At 39.1% G+C, this 23,713-nt stretch overlaps 2 protein-coding genes across 2 annotated transcripts; one reads left to right on the top strand and one right to left on the bottom strand.

The window, feature by feature from the left end:
- Positions 1 to 10,361: 10,361 nt before the first annotated feature.
- On the top strand, positions 10,362 to 11,705 carry LOC139713568 (uncharacterized). Its single transcript, XM_071625286.1, has one exon. It carries the CDS (start codon positions 10,362 to 10,364, stop codon positions 11,703 to 11,705), a length of 1,344 nt encoding a protein of 447 aa, XP_071481387.1.
- A 5,297-nt stretch (positions 11,706 to 17,002) lies between these two features.
- On the bottom strand, positions 17,003 to 23,587 carry LOC139713758 (kynurenine formamidase-like). Its single transcript, XM_071625463.1, has 5 exons — positions 23,527 to 23,587; positions 22,279 to 22,357; positions 21,349 to 21,484; positions 20,322 to 20,426; positions 17,003 to 17,918 (listed from the first exon to the last, which is right to left on the bottom strand). Exons 1-5 carry the CDS (start codon positions 23,582 to 23,584, stop codon positions 17,868 to 17,870), a joined length of 429 nt encoding a protein of 142 aa, XP_071481564.1. The 5' UTR covers positions 23,585 to 23,587; the 3' UTR covers positions 17,003 to 17,867.
- Positions 23,588 to 23,713: the final 126 nt, after the last annotated feature.

Genomic DNA, 23,713 nt, shown 5'->3' with positions numbered 1-23,713 from the left:
TGCCCTCTGTCGCGAAACTGTCATCGACCGTAAACTTTCATCACCGAGTGCTAATATACATTCCTTTTAAAAGAGGGGAATTCAAGAAATATTTTCCTCTTTTCCCGTTGGAACTTGAAACAATGAATAAGGGGATGAATAAGTGATGCTGTAAAACCGTAGCTATGATCTGTGCATGAGTAATAGAAATAATCACTATAATAACCAAATTTATTTGTAAAGGCAAAAAAGTCCCCCTCCCCCCCCCCCCCCCCAAAAAAAAAAAATGCTTTGAAAATTCTAATATACACATCTGCACATATACATGTCAGTAGCATCACGCACTAATTTCATGAAGTGTGTGGTATGTAAGTGAATTTGTACGGTATTGAGGGGTAATGTTCAGGTCTTTAGTGGCTGTCTATTCAAATTCATTCCTGCAGTTTTGTCGGAGGCTCGTGTTGAATTGAAATTATGGTCTGTGAAAGATACCAAAAAACCAAAACAAAACCAAAATCGTGCTAAAGAAATATGTCACTTTTTTATATTCCATGCCTACTTCTCGCCTGTACTCCAAAGGTTCACAAGTTAAATTTGTCATGCGAACAGAGAATTCCCGTGGACATGGTAACAACTCTTTCCACGATATCCATGTACCAGGATTATAAATTTGTAATGAATAATAATAATAATAATAATAATGACAATAATAATAAAAATAATAACAATAATAATAATAATAATAACAATAATAATAATAATAATAATAATAATAATAATAATGATAATATTGTCTTTATCCAGGGTAGCCTATTCAGTGTTCGCACTGCTCTACCAGAGGGCCCTGCCATTATTATTACCCTATATAGCGTTGCCAGGTACCCATTTATACACCTGGGTCGAGAGGGGCATGGTGGATGAAAACATCTTGTCCAAGGATGTAAGCAGTGGGCTGGATTCGAACTCGGGTCTTCCAATTGAAAGTCAGGAGTCTTATCCACTATGCCACAGCGCTCTCACAATACGTATGCTTTTTAATATCATGATGCAAAGAACCCCTCTCTTAATTGTACTCTCTCTCTCTCTCTATCTTTCTCTCTCTCTCTCTATCTTTCTCTCTCTCTCTCTCTCTCTCTCTCTCTCTCCCTCTCTCCTTATATCATTCCCCTAAGCTTGAAAATTGCTGACAGTGAATTCTACAATGATTTATTGTATCATTGTTTATGTATACATAGATGTATAACTTATCCATACTGGACGTCGATCCCAGTCAAGCTTTGATGACGATCCACTGATAATGTATGTGACATATAGCAAAAGTTAAACAGAAGACTATTCCATAATATACACATCATTTACATGTATTTTGTGAATATCAAATCATATCAAATATCTTCCATTATTTTCTTTTATATTATTCTTAATTCTTTATTCTTTAATTGAATGATACTAAGAATTGCATTTACTCTGAACATGACAGGCATTGGGCAAGGAAGCCAAATGAAATTTCCGAGTTCACCATTTGAAAATTTTGCGTCCGCTGTTTAAATCTTGATTTTACTACTTTTTTATGGATCTTAAGTAGGACGGGTAAGTCGTATGGTACAGAGATATTTGATTCTTCGTTTCTGTGTCAATGATGGGTAGCTAAGGCGGCATGCTAAGTGGTATAGGAAATTGGCCTGAGAGCATCTTCATCTTGCTGTGTACGAGATACGCACTGAAAGTGTAATCACGTGAAAGTCCGACATGTAATTAGAATTACGGCTTGAATTGATTGATATACTCCTATCATTTACTGTGCAGCCGGCTTCGTTTTATATTGGCAATTCAGTTCCTCTTTGTCACCCATGATCTGATTGTAACAAAACTTGGCAAATCTCATTCCGGAGGAAATGGAAAACAAAATCTTGTTCTGACGATACAGACGGAACCTCTGGGCTTAACGAGAAGACAGCGTAAATTTCAACCATCATCTTTATATCAGGATAGAGTCAAGACCCATTGGCTAGTGCATTCCCCTACCCTCCCCTCCATCCCCTCCCCCTACACACGCATACCCTCACACAAACCATTGTACGAGGTACAATGTCGGCCTACTTGAAATACTTATGTGCACCCTCATACAAACGATTTGAATACGCAATGAATTAATACGTGTTGTAATTACACCAAAGAATCGCTTCATATACAGCTACTTTACGTGCAATATAAATCATTTGAGATTTCCTTCATGCAACTTCTTTTTGTCAATCCGTAGCTCCATCTGACCTCTTCGCGCTTAAGAACGGTAGATGTTTCCTATTCCGAAGGTACCTTGATCCAGAAATAAAGTAAGGTTCCGAAGTTTCATTATTTTGAAAACACACAAGTTCTCTATACAACCTTCATGTTCCTTAATCTGAAAATGAAAAAGGGATTGAAAAGAGTAGTGACGTTATTACGAGGGTTCGTTATTCCTGAGGTTTGGTATGACGAAAGTCAAGTGCACGGTTGTATACTGTAAAACTATTTCTAATAATATATCAATCTATAGTCATTCTTTGACGCATGGGTTAAGCGTTGTGTGCAAAACACCTCCAAAATAACGCCAATTTACACAAAAGCGCATACTAGTACTTAAAGCCCTTAATTTTCAGGGTCTGTGTGAAGTTCTAAAGAGACTAAACGCTGCGGTGCCGAATATGGGAACTAGTTATATTAACGATAATGTTGCCATTATTTTTTGTTTCCTCCTTGCATTTCTCACAAACAGCCAGAGTTTGTATCCTAGTCACCTGTGCTTTTATATAACAATTACAACGTGTATGTTTAAGTGTTGCCAAGCAAACAAATTTAAAAAAAACAAGAACAAAACTGACGTTGCGTATTTAACTATTTTAAGTCGGTATGACGACGGTGTCAAGATCATTGATTATTGCGCTCTTTGAGGTCTGAACACGTAATTTACATGATTGCAGGATTGTGTGGATGCCACAGGAGACACATTTAGTTGGTACATGAATAATGAAATATGTTTGTATCAACAACAAAAAATGTGCCAAATATCTTCATACCAATGTTTTAAGAGGCTGTAATGATTGAAATCTCGCGTTTTCTTCACAGTCGGCAGAGTGCATGCTTTAACAGCGTATTCTATCAGCATTTACAACAGCACTTAATATCTTGGAGCTTTGGGAAACGCCACCAGATGTACCAAATCATATAAATGTCATCACGTAGCGATTAATGCAGATTTCATTTCGGCTACTTGTTGGTATGCCGCCCATAGAAAGTCTATAGGTACTCGGCTGAGAGTGAATGAAAGTGGTCACCATGGCAACCGGGTGATGCTGGCTACCAAGGCTGTGCGCTGCATCATTTGTAGTCGATCAATCAATTCTGTGTATTGGTGGGATGGATAAATTCGTGCCCGTTTATTGACTCGCGAGCAGTATTGTAATCGACTGGTAGCTTACAGCGATACCCATTCGGATGAATTTCCCCTTCAATAATGGGATATAGATATTGTCTACCACTCATCGAATGAGAAAGGCAGGACCCCTTTTGCAACCGAGGAAAGAATGGTGAACGGAACGGTGTAACTACTACAGTATGTACTGGCACTCTTCTTTATTGTCTGCGTTGCTGTTATTCGGGGTCAAAAGCTTGTTTTGCGCCAAATTATCATAATACGAATTTCTCTATACACAAACCAGGATCTAGCGTGCTATGAGACGTACCACATGAACGTTCAGTGCCTGGACGATCGACTTGTTTTGTTTTGAAATATGATTCGACTGTTTTAACTCGCCTCGGATTATATTCCTCCGTCCATACCTCTCGAAACTAATCATTCATTGTTCAGTGTGAGAATTATATACGTCGTGTCATTACACGCTTGTGCAAACACTGGCTGAAAGTTTGCTTGTTTTAGGAGTCCGGTTCGCTTCCAGATGGCCTAAACCCAGCGTCCGATTCCCAGTAACGTGGAAGGAACACCAGCGCCAAACGCACGCAGTATTGATGGAAAGTAAAATGAAAATTAAAATAAAGATTCCTGCCAGTAACCACAGTCGTACATACAAGTTCACGTTTCTGCAAATATTGCAGCTAACGAGAAAAGGACACAGAACGGGGCCCTCTGAAGATCACTGATTTTTGCTGTATTGCAAATGCCTTTGATACGACTGAAGAACTGGGTCATTCTGGTTGTACCCCTGAAGCCTAGACTGACTAAGAAATGTGAACTGATCTCCGGGTCCCTTCATCATCCTACAACACTTAAAAATCGGCGAGTGCTTTGCAATGGAAAGATTGCGTAGACCGGATCCTGAGACGTGATTTCTTCAACATCTTAATACTCCGCTTCGCCTTCGCGGATCGAGAAGTAAAGGCAAGTTCGGAAGAAGTCGAAAAAACGTTGACCTGTTGACGGTGAGTAAAAATGGTGACATGCATGTTGCTAAGTAAGTAATCGTGAATTCGAACTTGAACTTTATTGTCTTCTTTTTCCTGAGTACAAATAGTGAACATACATACCACAATCATAAGGTAAAGATCATTAAAACACACACACACACACACACAGAGGAAAGCGAGGAAATGTCCCTCAGAAAAAAATAAGACTATTAAACGAGCACTAGTAACTGATATTAACCGCAACTACTAGCTATTCTGAAAGTTGGTAACTACTAAAACACAGTCAGGTAGAGTGTTTTATAAGTATCTTATATAAGAATGTCTCTCCCCTGTTTCCGCCTCTTATATACATATATATATATGTATATATATATATATATATATATACATTGTTATCATCATTATCATTACCATTGTTATTATTATTATTACCATTATTATCATCATTATTATTACTATTATTATTACCATTATCATTATAAACTGCACAGGTGAAATCAATATTAATATCCCCGAATGCATATCCCTCTATACTTATATTCATGACACGATATTTGCTCCTGCGACACTATTGCCCCGGTCTTATTTTCTCCAAGAAGTTAGGGTTTAAATAGGGTTAGTGTTGTGATAAGGTTTTGGGTTTATTTTGATATGAGGATTAGGATTAGGGTTACGGTTATGTTTGTGAGTGGAATTTGTGTTTGTCTAAAGGTGGCCTCACACATGCGGTTTTTTCTTGCGACTGCTTGCGGTTTCGAGAAGTCGCACGCGGTTCTCGACCGCATGCGACTTCTCGCGACTTGGAGGCGTCCGCAAGCCTTGCGACCTCCTTGCGACTGCTGTCAAATTTTGAACATGTTCAAAACCTTGCGATCGTCTGCGGTTGCCTCTGCGATCCCTTGCGACCGGCTGAAATTTCGCAAGCCTTGCGGTCGTTGCGCTCACACTATGCGACTCGATGATTGCGATCTGGCAACCGCAACAGATCGCAAGCACTGCGATCGAAAAAACCGCATAGTGTGAGGCCACCTTTCGAGTGCAGATATTTCATGGGAGCCATTGTCGTAGGAGAAAATGTCATGGAACTACCTCCTCCTACGACAGCCAGAAAAGAATCTACGGAAGAATCGGTGCCATAAATTTAGCGTAACAAAAACACACTATATGTTCACCTTCTCTTAGACACTGAAATTATATCAACGCAATTTACAGGTTGTCATATGGCATTTTCATTTACTCACTTTTCTTTGCGAGTGTATTCAAAATTACCTATGTCACCCAGGCACAAACATTTACGTATAGATTTTACTAACATAGTTTGATAGAACTGTTCTGTTTTGCACTTTTTACGTAAAAAGTCTGCAAGCAAAGAGAATTAAAGGAAAATGTGCATGAGAATCGTGTGTAGTGATACAGTTTGCAGTTCCGTACAGCTCTTCAGGAATCTTAAAGCGAAAGAAATAGTACGGCTGATATACCGATGAATGCAGTTTTTAGACGTCGACGTGCACGGCACTTCTGCCTTCATTTCATGGTAACAACATTGACGAAATTAGTGATAACGCATTGCAATGAGATCATCCAACATCCTCTGGAAATAATCGCACACAATAATTCTGCAATACACACTATGTGGGTGAACATGTCCTTTAAAGTGATTTTCGCTGTATGCGTTCTACAGGATGCATCACAAGTGAGAAGCATTGCATTTCGAACGAAATGAAAATTATTTCATACTAAACTGTTAGCAACATCTTTATTTCAAATATTTTTTGCTTGTCTGTTGTTTTTTTACGTATACTATATTGATGTAAAAAAAAAGAAATAAAGAGGAGAGTTACCCCGCAGGTATCCCAATGCTGTTTCAGCGTGCATGATATGCTATTATGATCCTGCATCCTTCTGTTTAATATCGATATATATCACAAGTGAGCAACACGCCTACCAGCGCTAACAATGAGCTCCACGTCCGCAACAGCTGCGCTTCAAGTCATCGGAAATGTCCTGTCCGGGCGTTGAAAGAGAGCCGGGGTATTTTTAATTCTCTCCTTCATCCATTAAACAAAATTGCCCTCATCTATGCAGGCACTTACATCGCTATAGATGCATGATACAGCGTCGTGTAACCATGGAGACAATGTTGTGGATTCATGGACAACGCGTTTGTTCATCCGAGTGCACATAAAGGGGCGAGGTCGTTAAACCGTCGTTGAATTCATCCCATACACCGATCTGTTTCGTCACAATTCTTTTTCTTTCTCCCTCTCTCTCTCTCTCTCTCTCTCTGTCTCTCTCTCTCCCTCTCCATCTATCATCGTTTATGAATGATAAAATACCGCAGTAGTTATAAACCTACAGCCTGATGTCAGGAAAATTAAAACTTCTTTCGAGCGCATTGAAATCATTTTCCGGTGTTTAAAATCATAACCTAGCTTTAAAATACTATATTTCGCAGCGTAATTCGTTAACTTGCAAATTACGAGATTGCACTGGTTTCAAATAAAACCATTCACTTGTTTCCTTCTTCTTCGATCTTCTTCTTCTTCTTTCATTTCTCGTATAAAGGGGAAAATGGTAATTTTAGCATCCTGGGAAATAAAGATTGGGCAAAAGGTGAATGCTTCTACGTCTGTACGTTGAATCGTTTCAATGGCGATAAACATTTTTAACACTCGACGCTCATTGTGATACCTCGATATTCCCCCTCCCAGTTTCCAATTTACCTGTATTTCCTGATTGATAGTGATAAGGCGCATGACCGCACCCTGCTAAGTATTTGGATTATGCTGCATTTAGAGTCAGCACTGTGTTGGGCGACCCAACGAATAATCAAGAGTCAGTCGCTGGCATGAAAACTGCACACAGTCCATTACCTGAATCAACTGTAGTTTGTGGTATAGGCAGTGGCGTATCTAGGGGGGGGGGGGGCAAGGGGGGCACGTGCCCCGGGCGCCACTCCTTGGGGGCGCAAAAAAACGAAAAAACGAAAAAAAAAAAAGGAGAAGAAGGAAAAAAAAAGAAGAAGAAGAGGGAAAAAAACAAAACAAAACAAAACTCGCCCCGACGGGGGAGGAGGAGGGGGGGGAGGGAAAAGGGGGCAGAAAACCAAATCAAACAAGATAAAAACAAAACATGATGATGACGCGGACAAATAACAATGTTTATTGTGTTATTGTGTTCACACAAGAATTCCGAATTCCATGTTTTGTAAGCTGAAATACAAAAATTTTCGGCTCGCTCGCTGCGCTCGCTCGCCAAAAATTAACCAAAAAAAAAACAAAACGTGATGATGACGCAGAAATATACAAATGTCGACTCATTACTCGTGCATACAAATTTAGAGTATTTTTCAAGTCCTCGGTTTGTTGGTATGAATCGTTATGTATAAGGCCGTCACTATATCTTGATTAGAATTGTAAGATTTAATAAGCAAAAAAGACAAGAATTCCATGTTTTGTAAGCTGAAATACACAAGTTTTCGGCTCGCTCGCCAAAATTTATCCAAAAAAAAAAGATAAGAACAAAACGTAATGATGACGCAGAAATATACAAATTTCGGCTGACTCGCGCATATATACTAATTTAGAGTATTTTTTCAAGTCCTTAGTTTGTTGTATAAATCGTTATCTCTAAAGCCGTCACTATATCTTGATTAGAATTGTAAGATTTAATAAGCAAAAAGCAACAAGAATTCCATGTTTTGTAAGCTGAAATACACAAGTTTTCGGCTCGCTCGCTGCGCTCGCTCGCCAAAATTTATCAAAAAAACAAAGATAAGAACAAAACGTAATGATGACGCAGATATATACAAATTTCGGCTGACTCGCGCATATATACTAATTTAGAGTATTTTTTCAAGTCCTTAGTTTGTTGGTATAAATCGTTATCTATAAGGCCGTCACTATATCTAGATTAGAATTGAAAGATTTAATAAGAAAAAATGACATGAATTCCATGTTTTGTAAGCTGAAATACAAAAATTTTCGGCTCGCTCGCTGTGCTCGCTCGCCTAAATTTATCAAAAAAAGAAGAAGATAAGAACAAAACGTAATGATGACGCAGAAGTATAAAAATTTCGGCTGACTCACACATACTTATTTAGAGTATTTTTTCAAGTCCTTAGTTTGTTGGTATAAATCGTTATCTACAAGGCCGTCACTATATCTAGATTAGAATTGTAAGATTTAATAAGAAAAAATGACATGAATTCCATGTTTTTTAAGCTGAAATACAAAAATTTTCGGCTCGCTCGCCAAAATTTATCAAAATTTATTTCATTTAAATCACCCTCAAAAGACCCCTCTTAGGTGCTTGAAAAAGCATATCATGCAGACCTTTTTTTAAAGTCCCTACCGGGATCGGGTTGGGTTGAACACTTTTTCAGTAATTAGGGGCGCAATTTTCGCGCTTGCCCCGGGCGCCGTTTTCCCTAGATACGCCAATGGGTATAGGGCCCCTCTAAAAAGAGCTCTCGGAGCGCTGTGTATTTTCTCTGTCTTTGTGTCATTCTTGTCATATCATGATCTATTGCAGTGTGACAAATATGTATGAGGTATATTTGACGGCAGATATATATCATTTCTCTCATTTTTTTTTTTTTTTTGTTGCATTGTTATGACTGATGCAAGGGGGGCTGAATATGTCTTAAAGTCGCATCATTCCACGCGAGGGGATGTGACAGAAACGTCACATATAGTATACAAATAATGAATGTTTATGAGTGCAATGTCCACCGCACGAATGAAAAACATTTATTATTTGTTTTATATAACGCCTAAAATAGATCCTTGTCATTTGATGTTTTATTAATTTAGAAACAAAGAGAGAATCTATCAATATCGCGAGAGTGCTCACTGAGCGCTTTAGACGCTAGCGCACTGTCTAATGTCGCATACACACACTGCATGCAAACGCAAGCGTTTTACACGCGTATGTGCCGGGCTCCTAGCGAGCGTGCAATGGACCAAGTCGTATGGATCCAAAATTGCACGGTAAATGGAGCCACAATTGCACGGATGATGATGTCATAGTGAAATGGGCCGAATGATCAATGTCACACAACCAATCAAATGACAAAGATCTCTCCAGGCGTTATATAAAGATACATAATATACAGCAGGGATGTTTCTCAGCATGGGCAAAATAACTAGGAAATAACAGAGTGGTGGTTATTTCTCGGTCCCAAGTCACCATTTTAATTCAAGGATAACCTGTTCTAACATCAAATTTATGCTACGCGACCAAATTAGAAATAGCCTCGAAATAATGGTCTAGGTGATGAATCAGCCAGATGAGATTAGCAGGGTGCCGTCAAAACAGACACATTGTGTGTGTGTGTGTGTGTGTGTGTGTGTGTGTGTGTGTGTGTGACCCAACACCACGGAAGCCTGATTAATTTGCCGAACATCGATTCCAAGCTTCTGGCTTTCGAACATTCTTTAGATTTTCAGCTTTCCATGACAATAAGTGTGCCTCACTCTTCGGGCAAACGACCACGAAAGTCAGATGAAGTACAGAAAATTATACATTTAAACATAAAATTATCCAGTTTATTCTGACTTGATAATGCATGAGATATTATTTCGTATCTTTTTATTGAACCGAATCATCTCTCATTACGTATTTCTCAACTTAAAATGGTGCCTGCGACTTCTGGTGGGTTAAGTCATGATGAGTTTCATGATGCATGTGTCTGATTTATACGCAGATCTTGATATGGTCATTTTGCATAACGACAAGGATAGTGTATTTTGCATATAGATTTAGATAGATAGATAGATAGATAGATAGATAGATAGATAGATAGATTAATATAGATAGATTATGGAAACACGCTGTATGCATACTGCTAATATGAACTGACCGTCGTACGATTTTTTTCTCTCCACAGATACATCGCTCAACCTTTTGAAAACGTGTCGGAACATATCATCGCATTTTTGCTTCTGAAGAAATCAAGGGTGCGAGAGATTGATCACAGGATGTCAGTCGGGAAATCAGAATCGCTCCTACGTCGTGACGCGCGAGCGTTTTGCAATAAGCGCCACCAGCGCACTATTTGGGAAGCGCGTCGCGACGAACGGAGGACGAATCAGCAACTCGAACGCGAGCTGCGTCTACTGGAGCGCTCGCGCGCTTACCGAGAGAGAGAATTGGATCGCGACCAAGTCACGTTCCTCAACAGTTTCGTGGATATCTTCCAGAGGCAGTGCGATATCGTCGCCGAGCGAAAGGCGCAGGTGGTGGATATGGAACCGTCGAATGAGAACCAAGAAGTCGATAGTGTGGATGCAGACGATAGTCAGTGCGACACGCAGTTCGAAGATCAGGAGACTTACACCGTTACTACATCTGAGAATGGGAAAGGGGACGACAATTCTGAGATAACTGCGGTTGCTCAACTTAACAAGAAGGGACTCCTTATGCATCGGGATTCCCTCTTGCCGATTATCTACACCCCAAGTCTGTCCGAGGAGTCTGCCCTCAAGTACTCCAGCCGTCCAAACTCCCCGAGGCCCGTGGTGACGAGTCCGTCTGAATTCGGAGAGATGACACAAGAAAGTGCCCACGTAGAAAACCATATCGAGCAGCCATCTCCGAGGACAGGCAGTCCAGAAGAGGCATCGATTACAAGTGCATCACCCAGTCCTCCTCGCAAAGTGCAGCTCAACGTCTCTGCTCCCGTCTACCGAAAGCGGCTTAGCCCCATCAGCCGCTTTAAGATCCCCGAGTCGCATTTCCGCGCGGACAGTCCGTCGAGCAAAAACTCGACAATCTACGTCAGTGACGTCCCCGATCTCGGAGAGTCTGTGCGCGGGATGCGCATGCGCAGAAGGACCCGGATCCCTCCGCAAATAGCGCAAACAAAAGTGAAGACATCCGGAGGCAACCGCAAAAGTCGGCAAGAGTCGCGACAGAAAAAACACCCTGGCGCTGCAGACGAGAGTGAAAATGGCGTGGCGACACAGGAGTCGATGCTCAACACAAAGTTCATGCTCGAGTTTGAGGAGGCCAGCCGTAACGCGCTCGACCCATACGCCACGGGGACCGACATCGAAAATATCCGCAAGCAATTCTTGGTGAACACTTTGGCCAAGAAGCTAAAGATCAGCGCCCTCAGGAGTGGGCACTTTGCAGAACTCGACGACATTCGGAAGAAGATAGAGCGACGCAGAAAGTGCGTCGAAGAGATTCTGCAAGCAAAGAGGAAAAATAGGCTAGCTGCGGCTCAGGCTGCAGCTAATAAGCACGAGGCTATGGATGGGGCTGTTGGAGAGGAAGATGCTCCTGGACCTACGACAGAATATCTTGAAACGAATAACTGAAATGAATTGATTGTGATCTCTTTCTCCGTATGGCACATTGTGTATGGTTGATTACCGTTTCCCGACTACATCTGTTTGCTTGCAAGACTCACAGAACGATGAAACCAACCCCCTCTCTGCTGAAGCGATACTTTTAAAGCATTTCGGTGTCGTCGTACATGTCAAAGGTTTTCGTGCTATCTCTAAAAATGCGCTCTCTGCGCATGGCAGCTTCCCCACGGGCATTGATGATTGCAGCCATTTTGGTTGTCAAGGCTCAGGGACAATTATTTCGTCAGTGAAAATCATCTTCGTCAATAGGTTTTACCCACTGACGAATTTACTGAAAATTCGTCGGTGACTTCAAGATATTCGTCGCTGGTTTTCACCGACGAATTTCTATGAAATGCAAATTTGTCGGTGAAAGTAAAATCGTAGGTGAAAACATCGTTTGTCGGTAAAAACCTCAGACGAACTTGTTGATGAAACGCCACCCTGGGGCGGACCACGAGGAGCTGGAACCTCCTGCCCGTTTTCCCATTTGTCTCTGAAGATGAAAACGTTAAGTGATTAAAGGATAGGCCTACATGTAGTACGAGCGTAATGTAGCAAATTAAGCAGAGTCGTACACTTTGTGTTCTACTTAGTATATGTATACAGGCCTATATACAGTATACTTGTAGTATATTATCTTACCAGAGACTCCAACTCTCCCGTTTTCGACGGGAGATCTCCCGCCGAAAGCCCATTTTTGCACAATCTCCCGTTCTCCCGTTTGAGATTTGATTTCTCCCGCCCTGGCTCTGTGTCTCCCGGTGGAAAGCATTTCTTACTTGTTTCTTTCGTATGTTGAAAAAATAAGCCTTAGATAGCACCAGAGAACATCTAGAATCCTAGGAACTTCGCGCTTCGCACACATCAACTTGGAGTCTCGCGTTTGCTAGGGGTTTCGGGCGGGAGAATCTCCGGATCAGAAGGTGCCTGGGGTTGGAGTCTCTGTCTTACATGGGAAGTAATGACGCGACAAAATAATGGCATTCCACAATCTTAGACGAGAAGTGAGAATCACGTAAAGCTGGTTAACTATAATCGTGAATACGCTGTATTTTCAAACATTCATGGCATCTAGGCTATCGGTGATTTTTGACTTCGAGTGGAGTGATTCAGTGTGATATTTACGTTACGTCCATGAGGCACGTGCGGCAAGTGTAACCTTGATTTCCTGTAAATGTTATGGCTTATACACTGTATATTGTTTGAAGAATCAATGTTTGGGTCAATACCAAGAAATTGTGAGTTAATGCGTTTATGCACTCGATGCGATTGTCTGAAACTACTGTGATTAGGAAGTGTTGATTTTAAGGTGTCATACGGCGTCAACGTGTAGCATGTAACTAAAAAAAAAATATATATATATATCAAAAAAAGCGTTCGTCCGTCACGTACCGCAATAAAAATATATACACTGTATATCCTTCTATTGCCTTCAGAATGGCAACACCACCGTGGCCTTCAGAAACTATCACTGTCACTATTATGCTGATATATGAAAATCGATGGTTGAATACGGTATGTTTGTTTGAGGGAAACATACATACGTACGTTTGCCTTTATTATCTGTAAATGCAACAGCTTGTTTTGACGTTGACTGACTAGTAAAACTATATTTGACTTAGTTTCACGCACATCGAGACTTTCGTGTTTGTTCTTGTATCTTCTGTGTGTATGTACGTGTGTGTGTGTGAATGTGTGTGTGTGTGTTTGTGCGTGTGCATGTGTGTGTGTGTGTGTGTGTGTGTGTACGCGCGCGCATAAGTGCGATTGTGTTTATGTACATGTGTCTTGCCACAATGGTGTATACATTTCCCGCTGGATGTTCAGTAAATATACACTTGGGCCAACATACATTTGCACGATAATTTTGCGGAAGGTAGGGGGGAACTCCACACCTTGTGAAAATTCATTCTGGCAAAAGAGTAAAATTTTACAAGCAAAACAGTGAAAATTTGATCAAAATCGGATACTACCAAAATTGGAGAAGTTATGATATCACTTTTTTTCATGAAAACAGTTCTTGAACAGTCCATATGAATATGCAAAGAGTGAGTTGATGTTATCGCTTCACAACTTCCAATATAATTTGTTCATAAAATCGTGATATAATTTTCATTTTCTTCTTTTTTAATAGGCTACAGTCTCCATTCACAATATATCTGACTGATCTTTACTTTGAAGTTACAAGTATACATGTATTCAGACAGGAGTACCATACTATTTCAAACTTAATGTATTATTTATGGCAGAAAATTGAATGTTCATCATTCCATTATGCACATTCAATGGAAAATAGGCGAGGTGATGACATCATAAGTTCTGTCATTTGCATATTCATATAAACTGTTCCAGGGCCCCGTTTTATGAAGATGTTATCGTTTATAAATGTCCTTGCTACACAGGCTGCCTTAAACTTATCATAGAAATCAATTATATAATCAATTATATCTCTTCATAAAACAAGGTTCAGAACTGTTTTGCAAAAATCAGTGAATATTTACGATTTCATAACTTCCCTACCTTTAATCCAATTTTGATCAAAATTTCTCTGTTGTGCTTGTAAACATTTTTCTCTTTCTTCTCAGACTAATTTGTAACTGGCATGGTATGATTCCCCTTAAAAGACCCGGTATCATAGCGAGGGGAAAACATGGGTGGTCAGATAAAATCAATCTTCATTGGTTGCCCACCGGGATAAATGGGGATTCTCGAATACAATGTATATCTGGCCAGACCTACCCTTGAACCTTTAAGATAATTCCGATAGCTGCCTGCCCATGAGGCTAAACTGGGATGGTATCCATGGTATCCCAACATCGCGCTACTAGGTCTTTCAAGAGAAGCTCTTATTCAAATGCTTGACATCTGATCTATTCATTGCAAATTTGAGCTAGGGAAATTTGAGAATGAATGAATGAATGAATGAATGAATGAATGAATGAATGAATGAATGAATGAATGAATGAATGAATGAATGAATGAATGAATGAATGAATGAATGAATGAATGAATGAATGAATGAATGAATGAATGAATGAATGAATGAATGAATGAATGAATGAATGAATGAATGAATGAATGAATGAATGAATGAATGAATGAATGAATGAATGAATGAATGAATGAATGAATGAATGAACCGTACAGGGCGACAAATTAACTCAGGGTGGAAATTGTGGGCAACTCTCCATTCATTTTCTACACAAAATTTCAGTATTTTAGAGTTCTCTCTTGATTCACATCTATAAACATGGTTAAACTTCAAAATATGCGCTTGCAAAATGCACTCCTTCGTGCCATATTTGGATTTCAGAGGAGTTACGCTAAATTGTTGAGAAAAGTTTTTAAAAAATGTGAAATTCTATGAGTATAAAACCTTGGAGACATGTCAATACGTCACAAGCTGTCTGCTGCCCTCTACTGACTTGCAAAGCTGGGATTTCCTTATTCCTTGCCCAATTTGCCTCAAACTTGCAGTGACTAATTTGAACATATCAAGCATTTAAATACAAATAATTTCACATGAAGGCAGTGGTTCCCTTATCTGACAATGTATTACGAGGATTGTTTACATAATTACACCACTGCCTCTGCATTTCCCATCAAATTGACCCACCTCCCTGCACCAACAATGTACATGCACACAGTGGAACAGCTGTTTTGCCTGTTTAAAATACACTGTAGGCATTTATTAAAAGTCATACATACAGCACAAAGAATTCACATTTGAATGCAAACAGTGATTGCATGTACATGTACAAATGTATATTTAACAAATGATATTATACCATTTTACATGCAAGCATTTACTGCATGAAAATAAAAAAAATTATCCGATTTTAAAACTCATTAATCAGAAACCTGTTGATTAAATCACCTTCATCATTCCCTCCCACACATTAGCACAAATAAATAGACAAACAAACAGATAAACACATACAAAATACACAATAAAATATCTAGGGCATGAATACCCACAAGACATGAGGCATTACTCTTGATAAACAGTTACTAGTACTGTAAAAGTAGAAATTTTCGCAGTGTTGAAATTGTGGTGCATTTCACGCAACCAGAAACCAGCGCAAAAATAAAAGCATTTTTGCTTGTCATATGTTCTAGTTGTTGATATCTCGATTCCACGGAATTAAAGACAGGCGAAACCCTTCTTACCACGCCGAGCGCAAAAAAAAAAAAATATGTCGCACGAAAATATCCACTTTTACAGTACTAGTAGCACATCAACTGCATGATACACTGGGTTACCATAGTCAAAGGATTCTTAAACCTACCGACCCTGTACAGTGAAACCTCATTAAAATAAAAATAAAAAGTTGAATATTTAGATATACTAAAAGCCTTTCACAACAAGGTGATTTTACGGGGTCCCAACTTTTTGCATTTCTTTCTTTTTGTACCCTGATATTGATAGTTAGGAACCTGATATGACAAGGCAAGTTTTTAAATCATGAATCATCAAATCAAGCTTCCCCAATACAAAGTTATGTTGGAAGACGTGACACCTGATGCCCTTGTTCTTCCATCTCACAATGGCATTTTATCCATTTTCACTTCTACTGATTGCTTGCTTGCTTTTTCTTTATAAAGGTTTTGTGTTTGGCTGCTGATGATTTAGCATAGTTGCTGGAAAAGTTGAACATACAATTGTAATTGTATTAGACAATCCAAGAACTGCAATGTACAGGTCTTGCTTTTCACTCTGGGTTTTCACTCTAAATTGTAAAACTTCAACTGCCCTCATACACACACACACACACACACATACACACACTTACAATACATGTAGTGTATGTACTACAGAGTAGGCCAACCAATACGCATCATATGCCACCGCAATCCAAACAAATTTCTTACCAAGACATAAATTACACCATGAATATATCCCTCCATTTTAAGACATATCTGGACAGCTATTGCATAAAGTACTTAGTATATGTACAATGTATTGTACCATTAATTAATTTCAGCATTCCTTAGCAAACAAAGCACCCAATAAAGAAATATTCTTTCTAGAAAATTATAGTGTAAAAAGTTTACACTGATAGAATCAATATAAAGATGTTCCTCATTTTTACAAAATGAAAGGATATACAATATATACTCCCACTCCATCTATCACTGCTTACATTCTGAGCTATTTGGTATGAGTTGATGTCAAGAGTGAAGAAAAAAAAAACCTGTAGATAACTATAAATTTCATTTGCCTTGGATTCACTTCTCGCAATTCGATAGCAGCTGCACCTGCATTATTACATCAACTTTATGTGATCACAGCACCCCAGTAGGTAAAGCTTCTCTGTTGGATCATACCCAATGAATGCAATATTGTAGTTTAAGCTTTGCTCTGACGGCTGAATATTCATTGTGTACAACAGCATCCTTTGATTTTAACAAGAGATTGTATCAGTGCAAAGTGTCACTTTGATCCTTGAACACAAATATTCCTTTATCTAGCATTAAGACTAAGCACTTGACTTAAATACCACTTTCAGAAGGCAAGGGGAACATACTAGTAATCATCCTTAACATTTTTCAGTACTAATGCAAAGGTATGTATACTTCACCTCAAAAATATATTGAAATTTCTATCTCTCACTGCCTCACTCTTCTTTCATCTTACAAAAACAGCACAGAAGACACACACACACAAAAAAAAAAAAAACCTGTATCTTTTATATGGACAGAACTTTCAACTAGAAAGCCATCTTGAGGCTAAAATTTGGTCATTCTACACAAACAAGATAATTTTTCGGCAAAATGTTTGTTTCATGATTACTTGTCCCACAGCTGCATTGGCAGTTTTAGGATTCCTTTGGTGCTAACATGATCGGGAATATATGGGACACTGCATTATCAGCCATTCAGAACAAGATTTATACAGTTTCTCTAGAGGTGTTGTTTCTTTACCAATAATTGCACACTTACCGGGGTTTTGCAGAACACAACATTTTCATGACACTTGCTTTCAGTTGAATGTCATTTGAAGAATGACGACTCAAAATGATCAACATCTGTGACCTTTTTGTTCCTCCAATGCAAAACATGAATAAATGAAAAGAAAGAAGAAATACGCCCCCACAACAGTTTATGGTGCAGAATCTCACTTCTTCACTACAGTTGACTGGAATGTGGAGACTTCAGGTTCATAATTCCAAGCAGTACCTAGAACAAAAATGATAGAAATCATTGTGAATACAATATGGATCCTTCTAATTTTCCAAGAGAAAGTGAAACAGTAAGTGACAAGTTGACATCATCCATATGAAAATTTGTTACATCATGTGGCAGGAGTTACATTCAGATGGTGATACTTCACCTCAAGGATTTAACTGTTGCGGACAGGCTGATTTTGCTACAACACGCATTTCCCATAGACACCTGCCTGAGTATACTCAGGACTCGTCCTCAACAACTTAAGCTAACCTCGAGGGTACAGCTCTATGGCACTTCGAGAGTAAGCTCTATGGCGCGCCAAGTGTCGCGAAGTCAATTTCATTACAAAATTAGTCATTTTGTTGATGAAATGGTCATTTTATCATGAAATTGGTAATTTCGTTGACAAAATGACTGATTTTGTGCTGAAATGGCCAATTCATCTACGGAATTGACAGTGCAACAATTGGCGCCCAATACGGCTTGTCCTTGAGGTTAGCTTATTCTCAGGGTTAAGAATCTCTGTCGGAGCAGAACTGTTAGCACACTACTGTCCATGCAAAAATTTGCATAAATCAGCATTTTCATGCACTACACTGAAAGAGCAGAAAATAATAAGGTGTAATTTTCATTTCTCGTGTATCTTACTGTTTCCCAATTTTCTTCAGCATTTCCTTGATTTTTTCAACCTTTTTTTGCTTGTGTGTGTGAAAGAGAGTGTGTGTGTGTGTGTGTGTGTGTGTGTGGTATTTGTTTTACACTATTTGAGAAAGTTGTGATACTATCTAGAAAGTATTTACATAATTCTGCAAAGTTTCTGATTTTGTCTACAGGTTTACACACAGTTAGATGTAGAAATAGCAAACTTCAGCGGCATGCGTTCACTTAACATAATTTGACACCTGCAACGTAGGTTCAATTACCAGGAAATCGGTATTACAACATGCGGGAAGGATCACAGTAAAAAAGTCATGGAATTTTATTATGAAATATTAAGGCATTAAGAAGCATCGACAAAAATTCACTAGCTGGTAATTATATATCAATTTGCATGACAATACTTTGACCCACTTTGAGGACAGACGGACTGACAGACAGACAGCCTGAAAACATAATGCCTCGGTCAATACTTTGTGACAGAGGCATGTCGCATTATTGCCATATCGCACTATTCTCCCAATTGGTTGACAGTTCTTGTGTTGCCCATGTGAGACGACAATTTTTTGTATGAACAAGCAACCAAAAAAAAAGCTTAAAGGACAAGTTCACCTTCATAGACATGTGGGTTGAGTGAATACAGCAATATTAGGCAAAAAAAAAAAATTGTTGTATTGGCGTAACCCGCCCCACCCTAAAAAAAAACCTGACCCTGAACTTTTCCACACAAAAAAAAAGGAAATACATCGTTTTTACCAAGAGAGGGTGCAATACGATTTTGCGAATTATCAAAAACAACAACAACAACATCAGCTGGTGTCGGAAAAAGGCACCGCAGTACAGCGTGTCGGCGAACGGCAAGTCCGGTTCGAAGATCTTATTTAATATTATTCGGAGAATCGATTTGTTTGTGGCGCTGGGTGATTTAGCCCAGGAATTTGTTCGTTCGTATTCTGACCGGTATGTCGTGACGGCTTTTAAACCGGTGATATAACAAACTTTGGATGCAACAGACCCACTCTATCGAATGGGGTTTTGTTAAATATGAGTTTTACACGTAAAATACAGGTAGCCACAAAAAATTAAAAAATAAAAAATCCGCCCGCCCGACCCTATTTGAAAATCTCATGTTAATGCCAATACAACATTTTTTTTTTTTTTTTGCCTTAGTAGAACACATCAATGAAAGTTTGGGGAAAATCTCACAATCTGTTCAAAAGTTATGATTTTTTAAAGTGTCTGCAGATTCACTGCTGGATGAGAAGACTACTTCAGTGTATGATGTCAAATGCATACAATGATATAAGGAAAATACATTGAATTTCACAAAACTTTACTTTTTGAATAAAGTGAATATTTCTTCAACTTGTTACTGACATATGTTAAGGGTAATATTATTCCCCTTGCCTTCTAAAAGAGAGAAGTGGAGTGACCTTTTGTTATGCGAGAAAAGTGAAAATATGTTGAATTTTCTTTATACTTTCTTTATATTGTTGTACACATGTGACATCACAAGCAATAGTAGTCTTCCCAGCCGTGACAGAGCAGAAACTTAAAAAAATTCATAACTTTTGAACGGAATGTCCGATTTCCCTCAAACTCTCACTGATGTGTTATACAATATTACTGCATTCACTCAACCCACATGTCTACAAAGGTGAACTTGTCCTTTAATCAGTTATACATCAGGTACAAATTTTTGTATGCTTCATGGATGGACACATTTTCAAACATAATAACTACACACTGCCTCACCTGCTGCAGATAGCTCTCCTCCTGGTGCATCTCTGTAATCTCATCAAAGTGATCCCTGCCAGGCACTACCATGGTAACCGCATCCATTCCTCTCGCAGTTAGCAACTGGGAAGAGAACAGAATATTGTTCCTATTATAGTCATATCTTCTTCTTTGTTTGACACAATACGCCTGATTAGTAGTTTGCTGACTACTGCCAGTTGTCTAGTGGGTGAACCGTGAGGGGTCGGCATTATTTGCTTGTTTTCCGATGTGGGTACATCAGGTGGACCACTTTACCCAATGAGCATCCTGCTCTCAGTGAGAAAGTAAAGTGGGATGTTTTACGAGCATGTGTCAGGACTCCCTCACAACTTGGTTCCTCCATCTAACAGCATAACTGAGGGAAGGAGTTTTTCTGCCTCTAACTGAGAGGACGGTATGATTACACACGTACTGTAGCACTGCTCAGCTAGAGTCTAGTGGTGCCATTGATACTCATGGTGATGGTGATGATGATGATGATGGTGATGATGATGGTGATGATGATGGTGATGATGATGGTGATGAAGGTGAAGATGGTGATGATGGTGATGATGCCGATGATTATGATTATGATCATGATAATTATGGGGGGGGGGGGGGGGGAGAGCTGTGACATTGTAGATAAGACTCCTGACTCCCAATTGGAGGACCTGAGTTCGATTCCCGCCCAGTGCATACATCCTTGAACAAGATGTTTTTACCCCTAATGTCCCTCTCGACCCAGATGTATAAATAGGTGCCTGGCAACACTAGGGTATGAATAATGCCAGGGCCCTCTGGTAGAGTAGTGGCAACACTGAAGAGGCTACCCTGGATAAAGAAGACCTTAATATTATTATTATTATTATTATTATTATTATTATTATTATTATTATTATTATTATTATTATTATTATCATTATTACCATTATTATCATTATCATTATTATCATTATTATCATACCATCATAACGATAACTACATCATGAAAATGTTGATAATTGTGCGAGCAATGATGTTTCACCTCACAGTAGTCTTTAGCCTGTCTCTGGAAGGCTGGCGGATCAAACTCTGCTACTGGCAGATGAACCTTGATGCCAATGTTGGCCTGTGGTATAGCATCAACCAGGAGGGCAGGACTAACAGCAGAAGCAGAAGACCTTTTGGATACAAATGAAACATCAAACAAATTACAGTGTTTTCCCTGCATGTGCATGTATGGGGGTTTACATTATGTGGTATGAAAAACTAAAATCAACGACTCCAGATGATGTTGAACTCTTGAATCAATTAAGACCACAGGACTTCCCCTGTTACTCTGTAAAACGACAGAGGTGATAAATGACTGACCGACAGTCAACAGATGGTGGAAGACCGTTGCCGCTTCACTCCGTTTCTGAACAACCCTAGAAAATTGTCTTAGCAAAACGCAGTGCATAGAAGGTGGATTTTACCACCACAGGTGACGACAAACACTTCACAGTTTAAAACCCGTTGAGGGCGGACTGATTTTGCTACAACATGCATTTCCCATAGACGCTTGGCCGAGTATACTTGGGACTCGTCCTCAACAGGTTAATAGTCACATCCCTTATTTTTTCCCAATCATGGAATGACAGCTCGCTTTCACTTTTGAGAAATGAGTTATCCCATTTTGAGGAGAGAAGAATCAACATTCTTGTTTGGCTGTTTCACAACACACATCTACAGAAGATTTGCTCTCTTTTCTTGTTTGAAAGACAAAAAGCTCTTCATAAAATATCTATTGAAAAAAAACTGACAACCACAAGCACAACAAGTACTTTTGCTCATCATAACAGAACACACAGACACAAATTCTTGCCTACATCCAGAAAACATGTGTTGTACTTTTAAAAGTATTGTATCAGACAGAAAGTTGCACCCAAAATCTAAGCAAAAACTATTGATAAGACTTTGTGTGCATGGTACTTACAGTGTAAGAGACAGAGGGTCATTGATTTCAGTCTCAACCAGAGGTCGAAGGTCATACAGCCCCGACATCGGGCAAATACCTGAAGAAAGAATAGTGTATTACTGTAAAAAGGATCTGTATTTGATACATGTACAAATGTTTTGCATTTCACCACATCACTGCGCACTTTCGCCCACCTCAAATAGCCAACATATTAACTCTCGTCCAGTATGAGTATATCTTAGCTACAAGCCACTTTGCCCAAGGCAATAAAAATATATGTAGCCCTGTGATCCGCTTGCTTGAACACAAAAACTGAATATGAGGCAATTGCCCACACATCTAATTGAACAAGTGTGAAGACCTTCACTGTTCTGTGAGTGTTGTCAACTGTGAAGGGAAGAGTGAAATTTCACAGACCTATATGCCAAAACCATGATATGACATGATTCCTTCTCAAGACAAATACAACAGACATGCACATATACAAGTCATGTAATGGTACATCAATTGGTATTTTCTCACTAGATGTCAAAACTTGATATGGCATTCAGATATTAGTGCTAACAGCAATGTGTTCAGCTCCAATAAACCACAGCACTACACAATCTGTTTTTAAAGTTTTTAAGAGCCTTCTGATGACCAAATTCATGTAAAACTGGAGTTGGATTAAAAGATTAAAATCCCTGTTCTGCTCTTGATTAGCATATACTCATATATTTTTTTTCTGACCTACATGTATTTACAATTTAATAAATTAAACTATGTGCATAAAAAATTATAATTTTTCTGCAATATAAGATATGCAGTAATATCATGTGCTGCCGACTTAATGATGACAAAATGATAATTTATGAAGCAATACTCTGCCAGGAATTGATGGGATACACCGATCACTGACCCTCCTAAATTTCATAACATGTATTTAACTTGGCAAGAACGACCTTTGAGATCAGGTTACAAATGTAAATCAGAGTGTCACATGCAGTAATGGTGGCAAACATAAAAAAAAAAAACACACACACAACAAAACAAAAACAAACTAAAGAGAACTACACATACTTTTGTGACTATTGACTACTTGCTGAACCAGGTAACAATGTAAGTCAGTGTACCATAGGCAGTACTGGTAGCAAAGATTACAAACTTAAAAAGAACTACTTTTGTAACTATTGCCTGATAGCTGCACCATATTACAATGTAAGTCAGTGTATCATAGGCAGTACTGGTGGTACAGGACCAAGAACCCTGCTGCCATATTCAAATCACCTTTGATGACATTGGCTCTTTCCTGTAATTGACAGGACCAATCGACTGAGAGCATCATGGCTGAGAGGTGACCACCAGCAGAGTGACCAGCTAAGTATAGTCCCCTGAAACCAAAGAATGTAATGGCCATAATGAGAGCACAGCAAATACATTTCAATGTAGGAAATTTGCTATACCGTATGTCCCA

This window comes from Diadema antillarum, unplaced genomic scaffold, assembly GCF_040938485.1.
Source record: "Diadema antillarum isolate AM-2024a unplaced genomic scaffold, OU_Dant_1.0 scf00000044, whole genome shotgun sequence".
Classification (NCBI taxonomy): Eukaryota; Metazoa; Echinodermata; class Echinoidea; order Diadematoida; family Diadematidae; genus Diadema; species Diadema antillarum.
Note: the sequence above shows the minus strand (reverse complement) of the source record. Positions and strands in the feature narration are given on the sequence as shown.